The sequence below is a fragment of the Dermacentor andersoni genome, chromosome 1 (assembly GCF_023375885.2).
Source record: "Dermacentor andersoni chromosome 1, qqDerAnde1_hic_scaffold, whole genome shotgun sequence".
In the NCBI taxonomy this organism is placed as follows: domain Eukaryota; kingdom Metazoa; phylum Arthropoda; class Arachnida; order Ixodida; family Ixodidae; genus Dermacentor; species Dermacentor andersoni.
In genome coordinates, this window is record NC_092814.1 from 36,378,041 (window position 1) to 36,392,759 (window position 14,719).

The window sequence follows — 14,719 nt, forward strand, 5'->3', positions numbered from 1 at the left end:
ACATCGGATTTGGAGCGCTCTTTCCGAAATTCACTGCATGGCCACGAGTAGGCACGCTGAGTGAGCTCCGAAATTTTTACAGAAGGTCGGCTCGAGTGTCAACGGAACGTGTGAAGGGGAGAAACAGCCCCGATGAGAAAGTCGGCAGTCAAGTGATAAAATAAGCGCCTAGTTGGCAGTACTGAGAGTTGCTGAAATCATTTTACACGGTAGAGCTTTTGTGTGCTGAGATTGCATGATACTCACCGCGTTCACGCTCAAATGAAAAGACCACACACTATGTTTCCTCTGGAGTTTAGTCGTGATGAAATGCAAGAAGATTGACAGTCAGGGAACAGTGAAGCGTTGCAATACAGTGTCTCCGTTGGCCATACATGAGAAAACCGTCCACATGTTTTCCTTTTTCATCCATGCATGCCTGTCGGACATTCACGACAGCTGACGCCTTTGTTTTATCGGCATGGGTACGCCCTCTCTAGGCTTCTCGATCAATCGAAATTGAAATTTCAAGCTTCCGCCTGTTTTTCCGTACTTCTGCCTTCACATATGCACTAAAATAGACTCGGCGATAAACGCCAGCTAAGGCAAGAGAAACGAAAGATTTTTCATGATGAGGACCGACGACCCGGAATTTGCAAGCAGCGTGGAATGATTGAAATGCACATTTCACGCGAACTTCTCAGCCTTCATCCGGACAGGAAGCAATAAAAATTGCGAAGCTCGGCTATCGCGTCCAGCCGCCCTCCCCAAGCTTATCTGTCAGCTAAGACGTGTAGCGTAGAGTTGTTTCTCCTACGCACGCTATTTATATCGCCATGCAGACGCTACTAGGAAAAGGGGGCTAATTGTTTGCCTTTAACGCCGTAACCTTCTTCCCAAGATAATGTGCCGCTGAATAGACAGTGAGCATTCTTGAGTAGGCGAGACGTGTCTGAAATGTACCAGCGAATGATGCTAGCGGGACTTAACTGTAGCACGAAACGTGAAATCTGCATTAAGTCATTGAGTCGTTTATTCATATTCAGGACGTCGGTTGTGCTAACATGCCTCAGACAGTCCTTATGTGGTCGCATACATAAGAAAACGAACATGCATTTGCCCACGACGTTAATTTATGTGGCAGTGAGTGGAACCAAACTATGACTGACGCCAACAGTGTATAATTATTTTCGCGAGTGAAATCTTCCTATATTGAAATACGAGTTGTATTCTCTAAGCGAGGCGATCCAGAAACCGGACCATCGTCAGTGCACTTGGTACTGTGCTGGATTGGCAAGGGGCCAGATGCGTTCACCTGATTCCCTGCTGTTGTCATGCTGAAGGCACAAACATCTAGTGGTTCCATGATTTAAAGGCACTAGTGATGGCACAGGATCGGGAATAAAGCACCTTATTGTATGAAGGAGAAGGATATAGAAGCATTAATATATTTCCATAAAACTCTTTCCTCGTGATAGTGTGCGCTTCGTGACATCAAGAGATCACCAACGAAGCTGGTCATTCATGTTTTGCTTTCAAAAACTGTAACAAATTATAATTAAAACAAAAAGAGAACTGCTTATCTGCTTTAAAAACAATGCATAGCCCGACGTATATGGCCCTAGTCTAACCGTATTATAAGGCAATAAATGCAAGCGAATATGTTTCCGCGGGAGATTTCCCGCCTTTCTGTGATATCTAGGCCTGTGCGCTTCTACTAAACGTGGCACTAAGAGTGGGGGAAAACAGTGTCGCGAAGAATCGGAACGGGCCGGCCTTCCGTGGTCTACCACGTGAGGCAGCGGTGGTGCGGATTCATGTAGGAGTTGGCGGAGCAGCGGAAGGCGCTGGCGAAGGCCGGGAAGTTTCGGAGAGGCACGTTGCACTGGAGCCGGCTGTGGAGCGAGTCATCGCGCGAGCACTGCGAGTAGCAGAAACTCGCGAAGAACAGCTGCTCCGCGTCGCGCTCTCGGCCCAGGGTGCTGCGTGGCGAGTGCGCGGCGGCAGCGCGGTACGCGCGGTGCAACGGCGCCAGGCTCCAAGAGACAGCGAACACTGCCGACTCGTCCACGCCATCGAAGGCGTGGGAGCGCCCTGCGCAGAGCAGCGAGATGCTGTTCTTTTCCACAGCGGGAAAGGCGGCATAAAAAGCGTCCATCGATGCTTGACGGTTTGGAGTAGGTAGCGCACGAAAACCAAGGACAAAAGGGAGGGACTCATGTAGCGCTATATACGTGTGTCTCCCTTTTGTCATTGCTTTTCACGTGCCAGGTACACTAAATCACAAAAATCCCAAAAAGTTCTTACACTAGAATTGTTCGTAAGACAAAATTTTAGCGAATCCTGATGCTCGGCAATGCAGACGACCAACGGCAAAAAGCATACTTACGAAAGGAAAGCCTCGTGAATGCGGGCCCTGTTGTTTAGATGTTCAATCGCACCGATTCCGCGCGCTCGTGTAGCGCTGGCGATGTCGACGTCGGTGCATGTGCATTGACCAAAGATTCGGGCTCATCATTCCTGCATACTGCCATTCAAAGGCAGGGGCATAGCGACTATACGCGTGGACAAATTTCTGTGGCGATGAAGAGAAAGCTACAGAATTGGCGCACAAGGGCGCTCATGAAGATAGTCCGACATTCTCATTCGCGTTGGTTTACGCTGGGGAAGAGAAAACATACACATCTTATTTACAAAAAGCAGGAAAATACTAAGTGGACCACTGAGTGTTAAAGTTGACGTTTATTATTATTATTATTATTATTATTATTATTATTATTATTATTATTATTATTATTATTATTATTATTATTATTAGGTTTCTAGGGCAAATGCGAAACCTTCAATCCTAAAAGCTACGCTAATCCCCCCATTATCTTTGACAAGCAACCAAATGCGCTGTCAGACGCTCCACCGGACCATCTTGGCGCAGTAGCATACGTGCAGAAGTTCTGCGCCAGTACATTTCCCTTCGTTGCCCGAAAAAACTGTCCGCGAATTTTGCGACTTACTCCTGGCTATGAGCGACTAGCTCATCGAGATACCGGACAGGAGGTTCAAGTTGGTCATATGGCAGAGCACATATCTACAACGGCGCAAAAAAAAAAATGGATCAGATAAATGCCACGGGGGCATAATGGCAGCTGACAAGGCGTATAAGGTCTTTCAGCATTTTTAAGCGCTCCAAGAACGAGTGCTTGGAACAGCGCCTAGCTGCATGCGTACAGTACTTCGCACCTGGCAGCAAGACACAGCGTGCCGCGATAGCGTGGGCCATAGGCGCTGCTGTAAGCGGCAAGGATTCGGCGGCTTGCCTTGTGCTGTCACGGGGGCGTGTCCCTGGTACGTGTGGTACATGGCCACGAGGCAGTCCAGCCGGCGGCGGTACAGCGAGAGCGCGGCGCCCCGCACCCAGTGGTGGCGCTCCCAGAAGAGGGCACCGGCCAGCGCGGCAGACAGGGTGCGCGCCAGGCCACCGAAGTTGGCGGCCGGCACGAGCGCCGGCGAGTACATGGGGAACGCGGCGGCGCCCACTGGCACCGCGAGCACGTTGTTACCGGCGTCGTAGAGCGGCGCGGTGCTCAGCAACGGGAAGTGGTACACCTGTGCGGGTCGTCGTACGCGTGTTGTGGCTTGCGGCCAGTCCCGTCGATACGTGTGAACAAGCGTCGCTGCATAGCCTGTCGGCGAGTGCCGCGAGTGCGCGGAAACTATGACAATCCTCTACAAAAAAAAGCGACATAATTATTCGTTCTAAAATAAGTGTTACGCAAAGAATGGTTCGGGGAAGAAACAAATGCAACAAGCACAAGACAAGGCGTTCTTGTCCCTATCCTTGTTGCATCCGTTTCTTTTGAGCTGTTGTAATGTGCGCTTATCGACTCACCGACCTGCTTTCTCTTTTTCGTCTACTAGTAGAACCAAAGCTAAGATGAAGCTTTACGTCCAGGCTAAATTTCCCTATTCAAGTAGATATGAAGGCCGAAATGCTCTCATTACACAAACGCTGAAGTGATTGCAATAAAATGTTTTTCGTCTAAGAGAAAATGCTTAATTCTATCGACTGTAGGAGGCGAAATTCCGATTTAGGGACTCAGTATATTTGCACAAAATCGCCCACAATAACTTAAGAACTGGAGCACGAAGTTTACAAATCCTTAACTCAGTACCAAAAACGTATATCACAGTTTTGTAAACTACATCTGTTAAAGCGTCCACAGTACACAAAAGCGATGTAAGAGTTGAACGCTTCAGTAAAGTTATTACTATGTTTACAAGGGTTTTGCAAAAGTCCTGCTCACCAATCAGTAGTATATTACGAAGTGTATAAAACATTAATTTTGTGCGCTTTACATGCTTTATCAGGTGAAGTTTACAGAATTGGAAACTTGATGCTCGAGTTTTTCTTAAAGTACGATGAAATAATGATTCAAGAAGGAATGATTCTTCTTTTACGAATATGTCTTTAAAAGTGATGCCCTAAATTAGGAATTTACTTCCTACAGTGCGTAGATTTCATTTTTTTCTTTTAAATTCAACATATCTAATCAAATTCGATGCAGTTGATGCCAAGCAAAACCATTTCTCCGTTCACACGTATTTAGATATCAGCTCCTGTGGTAAAGTTCTGTCTTAAATCACAGATATAAGTAATGATAGAGCGTGGTGAAAAATTCATGCACGAAACAGCATAGAAGACAGCGCTGCGTGTGTACTCCCGTCGTCCAAGTTGCTTTTGATGACGTAGAATAAATAAGTTTGTGCTGTCAGACTACCGTCTATATGAAATGTCTGGAGATGTCGCAATACATGTGGCATGCTCTTTAGCATGAGCGGCTGAAGTGAAACGTCAGCGCAGTTTTCGGGCTCGTGTGGGCTCCTCGCCGTGTTTCAACTCTTCAGTACTATCATCACCTGCTCCTACAGCTCTGTCGCGAACATGGCGCCGGCCATAAGGTTTTTCGTGGGAAGGTGTACACCTCCGCCATGGCGGACAAGGTGAAGTTCCGCATCGCTTGACGGGCCAGGAACCAGTTGTCCAGAAACGCAGGCATCCGCAAATCGGGCACGTCTCCGAAAAGCCTGTTCACGTCAGGTTCGCCCCGGACGCCTTCGGGCCAGAAGAGCACCTGCAGTCAGAGAAGCAACAGCGCAGCGAGGACCAGAAAGGCGCGTGACTTTCTTGAATTACCCACACTCAACACGCATACTGAGCTGTTGCCAGGCACGCTTACGATATTTTTATATTTCCTGTATCTTCTTTTTTTTTCGGTTATAGTGTCTTTGTTGTAACTGCAGTATTAATCGAACGTTGTTTTTCACACTAGTTGTGTTTTTTTATGGCTCATCTCATGCACTTGCAATATTTTAATACAGTAGCATCTGTTCTGCGTATCTTTAGCTCCTTTACCCTCTTTTCTGCAACACATATTCCGCCCAATTTACCGCTGCATGCTGCGCCTCTCGTCCGGGGGAGCTCAGACCTCGTAGAGCGTCCAATCCTCAAGTCTTTGTCTCCTGTAACGATGGTTTTGTAATGTTCCTGTCAAAAACTAACTTTACTTCACCTGAACTCTAAAAAAGAATGTGGTGATTAGACGGGCCAGCAACATTGCAACTAGCGCATAGCGTAATTAATGAAGTGCACTTTTGATTAGTGTGAACAATGAAAAACACACCTTCGTGAAAGGTGACTCCACTGTAACTATATTGGATAAGTGTAAGGAAACATGTACAGTGCTCGGCGATTGAAACGCCATACTCAGACAGCATGGCGGCCGGCACTTCTTTCGTCACTGGACCGGTGATCGCTGGGTGATCGCCGAGGAGGCCGAATGCAGTTACGCTGCATCAAAAAGATTCTCGCTTTCATGTGGCCCAAAAATGCGTCATCTCAGTGTCACCAGCGTCCACCGGTGGCGCAAGAAAGCACCGGCCGTCATGTTGTCCGAGAATCGCGTTTCAATCGCTGAGCACTGTACATTCTTTGTCGAAAGTATACGGGCTATGTTGCTGGCGACCACCTGGCTGTCTGTACGGGCTATTTAAGGGAATTCCTGTGGTATGCCGTAAGTTCGAGTGCGAGGAGTGCCACTGGAACCGTATCACACAGCCGAAAGACATATGGTGAAGGCGCGAAGTAGCCTATATACTTTTGACAAAGACTGTCCATGCGTCGAGCAGGTAGACATATAAATGTGTGAAAGAAATCAGCGATGTGAATCGGGTGAATGATTTATCATATGAAATAGTGGATGTTTAACACTGAAGTTTGTCTACCGATAGTACGTGAGTTGGCAAGTCAGTTTTTAACTGCCTGAAAGAAACACAACATTTTCATGGTCTAATGGGCTAAGTAACCATGGGCATGCTGTTTTTGCTCGCACTGGCCTTCCACGTGAAGTTTAGTGGCCACGAGAGCCTTCCAGAAATAACGGTATGCTGGATGACAGTACAAAAGAGGATAACAGCGTCCTGTTCATAAACTGGGTCCGTACTCAGAAAACTTGGCTTACGTACCAACGTTTCCTGATTGGACGATGTTCGGGGACCTCCACTCATGATAAGTACCGACGTGATAACGATGCCACAGTGGCAGTGGCTAGTCGCAAACGCACATACAAGTGACCATAGAACGGTTTTGTCAATACGGGCCCGGATATTCGCACTTTTGTGGAAAGAAAAAATAAGTTATTAACCTACATAAGTATTTTTCACGTCTTGTTGACTATGTCGCAGTGCAACCACGGAACTACCAGCCCTAGAAGATTCTCGATGGTGAGGACAAGGGCTTCCCCAGAGCTTTTCACAGCGAAGCTGTATGTGGCTAGCCGATTCGTCCGTCCGGCTGTCTGTCAAAAAGAAAACTGTACAGTACGCGGAAAACTCCTCTGGCACAACCCCATGCGCATGCATGAAAAAAGAAAGAGAGAGAGAGAAAGGGGGGCGGGCGATTGGCTGCGCCAGTAGTGACGTCGTTGCTCTCCATCGCAGCCGAGCGCATGCGAAGCAGTTTCTCTCCGGCTCCGAAATGGGCACGCCACGCGTCATACGTACTCCTGAGGAGCAGGTAGCTTTAGATCAGCAACGCCGCGAGCAGAACAGGGAACTAGCTCGTCTACGCCGTGCGGATGCTGCAGCCCGGGCACAAGAACAGGCCCGTGCAGCCGAGCGCAAACAGCAACTGCCTACCGAAGATCCGGCAGCCTACCAAGCCGTCGTTTAATGAACCGTCGGGATTAACCCAGTGATAAACACCGGGGCCGCACGTTTCATCTTCGCTAGTTAACCATGTGTACGGAGTGCTTGGACGGTGATTTTTTTAAGAAGGTTCGACAAGAGTCGTCGTCCTGGAGTCATCTGCGGTCATGCGTTCTTTCTTTTGACAAAAGCTGAGCGTGTACTTGGTTTTTAACTTAATTCTGGGAATTTATGCGCCAAAGCCTAGGTCTGATTATGAGGTACGCCGTAGTAGGATACTCTGGGTTAATTTTGACCGTCTGGGGCTCTTTAACGTGCTCCTAAATCTAACAACACGAGCGTTTTCGCATTTTGCCCCGATCTAAATTCGGCCGCCGCGGTCGGGATGGAAGCCGTGACCTCGAGCTCAGTAGCATATCGCCGTAGTCACTGGGCTACCATGGCGGGTCCTGCTGGTCAAGCTGCGCATGCTTATGCGCTATTCCGATGGTAGTGAAATAAAGAATGATATGTTCAAGAATCTCGTATTCATGAAGATTGCTAAATGTTCAAATGACATTAAGACAAGGCGTACGTTTCTTCGGACGTGTTTCAAAGGACAGTGAATACAGGTTATTAAGGTTCAGGATTGCCCTCCATTTGAAGAAAGAAAAGGGAAAGTTAGAAAGGAATACATGCCAACCTTCTAGCAATCAGGGCAAAGGCGGATGAATTCATGCTGGTGCTGGGGAACAAATATGAGGCTTTTGAAGATGAGGATAAGTATTGCACAGAAGTAATAAGAGATGAAATAGAATAATTTGCAGAGGCTGCGATCGCAATCAGGTGCGCGGCATCAATACATAAAACAGGCAACATCTGCCAAGCAACAGACTCTTATAAGGAAATGATATAGCATGAAAGTGACCGACCCCAGAGGCCAGATCTAACTGAACTATTGAAATATCAGCGAGCGGAAACCAAGTAACATTCGAAATAATAACATTAGAAAGATGGAAAAAAACACCGAAGAATGGGCGAATCATGAAATCAGCAAGAAGGAAACTTGATATTGAAAGAAATAAGATGTATTCAACAAAAGACGAGCGGGGCAATGCCATCAGAAATGTCTGTGATATAATAAAGGCAGCAGAGACATCCTATGACTGTGCAATACCAAAAATAGCCACGCGACAACGATTAGACGTAACTGTAAAGAAGAAACAGACACTCCGAAGTAATTAGGGATGAAGTTAGGAGGGTATTGCAAGGTATGTTGAAGGTAAAAGTGGCAAGAAAAAATAGAATAACAGTCGATCTGATAAAAGATGGCGGGGCATTGTACTCGAAAAGCTTGCGACCGTTTTATGCACAATGCCCTTCATGACTTCATGCGTACCATGGACTTCAAAGGATGTCAAAATATTAATTCACAATAAGGAAGACGTTAAGAAATGAACTAAAGGTCCATCAGCTTCTCTCGTTAATGTACAAAATATTCACTAAGGTAACTTTGAATAGAATCAGGGCAACACTTCAATCACTCCATACAACATGTTAGCTTTGGAAAGGGATATTCTGCAATAGATCGCATTCATGTCGTCGACCGCGTAATTGAGAAGTCCGCGGAATATAATTAACATCTTGATACGGCCTACATAGATTACTAAATGGCCTCGATTCAAGACAAATAATGGCAATCACTAAGACAATGCAAATATTTAGGGTCCTTCGTTTTCGAGTGAAGCCTGACAATATCCGATTTTTGCACCCCGAACAATATTTCTGAAAATCAGGTTAAACTCGATTTCTGCCCGAAGTTGGCCCTTTCGTAAAGTATAATAATAAATGCTAGGGTTACGAAACTAATGAATGCTTCCGACTTTTTGTGAGCAAGTGGTCAATGTATTATTAATATTATTAATACCAATGTGGTATATGCCTCGTTTTTCCATAACACTCATGCGAAAACCGGCATTTATAAAAAAAATATCTATAATATATTCAGTACATGCCAGCTTTGAGTGAACGAAAGCTTGCTGCGTCTTTAGTAGCCGCGTTTAAAAGAATGCGACCATGGGACATTGCATCGCATTTTCCGCACGTAGCATACATGCAAACCGCGGTAATGCGCTAGTAAGCGAATTGACGCAGCGATGACGTTGCTCTGTATTGTGAACAGTAGCTGTGACGTTGAGAGGGTGTTTCCCTGGCTACGTTACGTTCAAAGAAGGATGGGTAATTTGTCTAGTTGAGATTTCATTAATTTTGTTGCAAGGGTGTATATTGGGAACCAGTAAAACAAGACGACAACAGACATGGACAAAAGGCCTGACAGGTCTAAGATGGAGACAGAAATGCTCACAATGCATACGATAATGTACTACGTAAACAAAGGCTTGTAAGATAATCAAAAGCGCTAGACGTCTTCTGCACTACTTGTACTTTATTCCTTCGTTTAAAAAAGTGCACAAAACAAAGTAAAAGAGGGATCGCCAAACTCGTATTCATTTGTTGTTTCTGTTTATGTGGCTTATTTCAAATGTACCATAATGCCTAACAACGAGGATTAGTAGAGGTGAGTTTTTCACATGATTTGCGAGCACCTCTCTTTGCCACAACATGTTCTTGTAAGTTATTTCGCTTGTAGAACGATTGTGTCCAAAAGGAGCAAACTGCTTGTGTTAATAATAATTTGTAAAACTTACCAGGAAAATCCTAACGTTGGGCCACCAGACAGCAAAACAGCCGATTTCTCCCCGGTTTTTCTGTTGTACAACCAAACCTCCAACTTCTCCCCGCCGGTTTTCCTCATTAAATATAGCACCCATTTTTACCCCTCGAACTTCAAAAAAAAAAAAAAAACTAAAAAATGAAAGAACCTACGTATATTCAAGATATCGAGGAAGCATACGTTTATATACCTTAGGAAATATCTACCGAAATTCGACAGCTACCATAATTTTTCACAACGAAAACATAAAAATACCGACTAAGAAGGGTGTCAGGCAAGGAGGCACAATCTCTCCAGCGCTTTTCGCTGCATGACTGGAAGAAATATTTAAACAGTTAAACAACGACTATATGTGTGTAAGGATCAACGGAGAACAATTTATCAAAGTGCAATTTGCAGAATAATTTTGTCCTGTTCAGCAACGCTGAAGATGGTCTACAACTAATCATTGAATATTTTAATTGGCAAAGTCTAAAGTTAGCGCTGAGTACTATTGTGCAGAAAGATAGTGTTCGAGAGCATGACGGTAGAACAAGGGTTCATCACTGGTAGTCTGCCTCCACAAGCTGCGCAGGAGTACATTCACTTAGAGCGCTTAGTCATAGGAAACCAGGATGATGAGGAAGACAGTTAGAAGAATAAAATGGCTACGGAGCACATATGGCAGGTACTCTTAAGCCATGACCCGCTTCTTATTACCGTAATCCCTGAAAATAAAAGTGTATAGTCTTTGAATTTTTACCAGTACTAGCATATGGGGAGAAAATGTTACGCGTTGCGTTAAGAGACAGGAAGAAAGTGGTGTGGATTAGAGAGGAAACATGTGCAGCCTGCTGTGTAAACAGGTGTAAAATGAGAGAAGAGATATTCGTCGCTTTTCTGCATTGAAATACACAGCGGTCGTGTAGCAACGCTGCAATGCGGCCATTAGAATGAAGTATTTGAATTCCAGAAGGATTACAGAGCAGAATCGCGTTGTTGTTTTAGTTTCACCACTGCATCCCCCCCCCCCCCCCTTTTTTTTTCCGAATGGTTTCAACGTTCTTCGGTTAAAACCTAAACGTGAAAATTTTTATCCTGACGCACCCTAATTAACGGTCAAACTCCTTACTCGGATGAGTTGTACCTCACCTGTCTACTTTGAAGCCACGATTACAGTTGCACAAGTTAGTACGGCGACAGCACAGAAGTAAGCCACACGTCTAACAGCACCTATGTCGTGCCCTTCGTGCGTGCTGCGCGCCCTGTACGCTTTGGCTGCAGAGCATGCCAGCACTTTTGGGTTCGTTCCTTTGTGAGAAAAGTGAAGATACCGCGGTGAGTGGCGGCTGCTGCGAAAGTAGGCGATAGCGCTGACGCAGGAGCAATGAAGCCGGGAGATACGCCTGCATTGCTTCACTATGTCGCTACGTGATTCACGAAATAAGCGCCGCCCGTCAAGGTGTCTTTGGCCTGCGGCAAAGCACTCCGCTCGCTGGCACCAAGGCGAAATCAATCTGTTACGTGTATTTCAGTGTTACAAATGCCAGTCATGCACACTAACGTGAATGGCCTACATGCGAGTAACATTTGTATAGATGACTGACTGTACGATCGCTTAATTAAGGGGCGAGTTTCAGATTATGTAACCAACTACGTAACTGTTAACTGGTACTATTGCACTGCCGGTCACTTTAATGTTTACCTGGGCGTACACATGATAACTTTATTAGTTACGCGCCCGCATATTACTGATTCAGTGGTGACGCTGTAGTTCTGACAACTGGCAGGAAGAAAAAAAAGAAGGTCGTACCGTTTTCATGCTATGCAGGCGAAAACTGGCATTCTGCTGGTGGTCTCGCGTCAGCACAGCACTGTCACGGACGATGCTTTCGAGGCTGTCCCGAAGCTGCCCGATGAGGGAGGCTACACTTTGACGGAGTTCCGTAGAAGCACTGCGCTCCACGTAGGGTGCGCCCACACTGATAGTCATGAAAGACCAGACGAAATCTAAGCAGTCCTGCTGCAGGCTCTCCTCTGCCGCCTCGAATGCGAAGTACTGCACCATGGCCAGGTCGCGAGACACGTACTGGCCCAGCTGTCGAGCTACGCTCCATCCAAAGCTCAATGAGAGCACGCCCGCCGGTGTCATCGTCGTGAGCCGCAACATCGCCAATAAGAGCTGAATATTATGCACGCGGAGAATGTCGTCTGCTGTGTAGTTCTCTTTGATCCAGTAGGCTACCCGGTTCAAGGTGTCCGTCAGGTTTGAGCCCTCCATCAAGCTGGCCATAATTATGAGGTCGTCGCCGGCTTCGCCGGCCCGAAACGGAACCAGGCTATGTTCGACCACGCCGTCGGCGTACGCGATAGCTACCATGGTGTCGTTCACGCGGTCGGCAGGTAGACCAAATGCACGCAAGTAGGAAGACAAGTACAGTTCGTACTGCGCCGTTTTCAGCATGGCGCGCTTCCGTTCGAGCCACTCGTCGAACACCCGCGCTTCGCCGAACACAAGGAGTGGCCTGTGACGGATGTCTCGGTTGAAAGTGTCCACGCGAAAGGCGCCCCATACTGGAATGCCCCAGTAGAGGGACATTTGGACCACAAGGTCGAGCACGACAACGGGCGACGGAAGAGGCCACAGGAGGCCGACGTGACGCAGGAAGCGAATGAGCGGCTCGGCCGGGCTCCGGCTGGTCTGAGCGACGGCCAGGCAAGTTTGCAGCAGCTTTGCAGCTTTGTGCGATGCCCGTTGGTTGCTGGCGGGAACGTCTAGCCTCAACAGCAAAGTGAAGGATTCGCGCACCACTTCTGCCTGAAGGACGTGCTGCCACAGAATTGAGAGCACTGTGCGTTGTGTATAATATAGTTGCATATGCTGACATCACGAAGCGATACAAGCGACAAAGGACTATATATATATTACATGTCGCGGTTTTATGACCAACACTTACGACGGTCCTACGGGGAGAAAGGAGGCAATATAGAAAGCAATCTTATTGTTCTGTGTCCTCCATTGAAATGATCCAGAAAGAGAGGCGTGCCTCCACCCCGAAGTGAAATATTACAATTGTTAGAGCAAACCTTGACAGTTACGTAGGTCTACTTCTGTATCGCATAAAATGTAGAAAACGTGCGACGTGCATGCGATGTTAGTTTATGGACGATCGATAGTCAGCCGAACGTAAATTGTAGCACTTCCTCAATGGAATGATATGAAGAAGAGACCGCAGTCTCTTGAATAAGTGCTGTCTTTTCAAAATATTTCTCAAATGGCGAATAAAACGTTTTTCACTGATATTTTATTGATTATATCTGGGCTGTGGAAGTTCGTTCACTGGAAAATCGGATAAGTTAGAAGCTATCATACTTCAATTTTTGTGACATATATCAGCCCGTGCCACCTTGTAAATTTACTACTTGTAATTTGGCACTGCGCTACAGGCAATGACGATTTAAGTAATGAACACAGCGGTTCATTTAGAATGAATCGTTACCAATTCACAGCTACTCTTGAAAACAAGTCGAAGTTGAGTATATTGAAGAAGTAACTTGCACGATAAAAATTACAGAGACAAGACAGGTGGACAAAAAGAAGCCCTACTACTAGCACTTATCCTTGTCCACCTTTCTTGTCTCTGTGATTTTTATCGCGCTAGATTACTACTTCAATTATGGAAAGCCAACTATAATAGCCTATCAATCAAATATTCTTGAGTATATTGAATTGACAACAGATAGAACAACTTAATATGGTGCCATCATGATGTGCATGTGGGTCCCAGAGGGGTCTTCTTGCCTGGCTCCTACTGAAAGTCAGCTCAGAACTCAGCGAGATGTCAGCGTCCGATGATAAGCCGTGGCAGCAGCTGCGGTATACGCTAGGACGTACCAAACACTTTGACGGCACAGTTGCTACATTCGTCAACATTCAAGGCTTTAACGATATTATCGGCCAGACTACGACGCAACTTCGAGAAACTCTGTCGAAGTTGTACTTCCCACAGTTAAATGCATCTCGACTAGAGAAAGAGACAGAGACAGAAGTCATAAAGGAAAGACAGGGACGTTAACCAGGCCGAGCCCGGTAGGCTACCCTCCTGGGGGGGGGGGGGGGGGGGAATTGGAAAAGGAGAAGGAAAAGTTCACGCTTTGCACAGTTACACAGGCAAGCGTTAATTGCTGAATTAGTCAAAGGCGGTCATACAGACTGGTGCATTTCAAAAAAACGTAGCAGTGCCTTTGTAGCCTTGCACATGGCAGACGCAAGAGGCCACGGGCCCAAGATTTTCTCTGTGAAGGGCCTGTCATCTAGAAGTGCCCCAAAGCTGTCCGAAGCGCACTCCTCTCATCTTCGCATGTGGAGCTGTAACATAAGAGATGAGACGTGAGTGCGGCAACGCGCTCACCTGAACGGAGTCTTGAGGGCCCGACCACCGAGCGCACACGTACTCGTAGAAGTCCTCGCAAGGATTGGCGGCTGGAGCAGAGCTGTTGTGCAGCATGGCCGCATAACGGTCGCACTCGGGCGAGCCGCAGCGGCCGGCATCTGCCTCGTACGCGAGGCGCACACAGAGCCACACCAAAATGGCGACGCCGCACGAGACCGCGGCCACCAAAGCACCGTAGCGCTTCGCGGCCGTCGCGCGAACGGTTGTCTGGTCGCTCGGGCCTCTGTTCACTCCTACGCCAGGCTGCAATAGTGGTGGTCATATGGGACACTTACTCGGCGGGCTGCGTCTAAGTATCGACCGTCTTAAAGTCTCAAGGTGCTGCGCCATGTTTTTCGTAAGTATGGTGTCCAAAGTACCTATAGCTCAATAAAGTTGACAACCCGCCTCAGTG

The 14,719-nt window shown here is 46.8% G+C and overlaps 1 protein-coding gene across 1 annotated transcript in view; it reads right to left on the reverse strand.

The window, feature by feature from the left end:
* Positions 1 to 1,765: 1,765 nt before the first annotated feature.
* Positions 1,766 to 14,719, reverse strand: part of LOC126546083 (neprilysin-1-like) — a 32,176-nt gene continuing 19,222 nt past the window's right edge. The window contains exons 2-6 of the mRNA XM_055062027.1: positions 14,284 to 14,568; positions 11,685 to 12,701; positions 4,959 to 5,108; positions 3,294 to 3,582; positions 1,766 to 2,073 (exon numbers count right to left, since the gene is read on the reverse strand). Coding sequence (XP_054918002.1) covers positions 1,766 to 2,073; positions 3,294 to 3,582; positions 4,959 to 5,108; positions 11,685 to 12,701; positions 14,284 to 14,568 — 2,049 coding nt within the window. The remainder of the gene's footprint in view (positions 2,074 to 3,293; positions 3,583 to 4,958; positions 5,109 to 11,684; positions 12,702 to 14,283; positions 14,569 to 14,719) is intronic.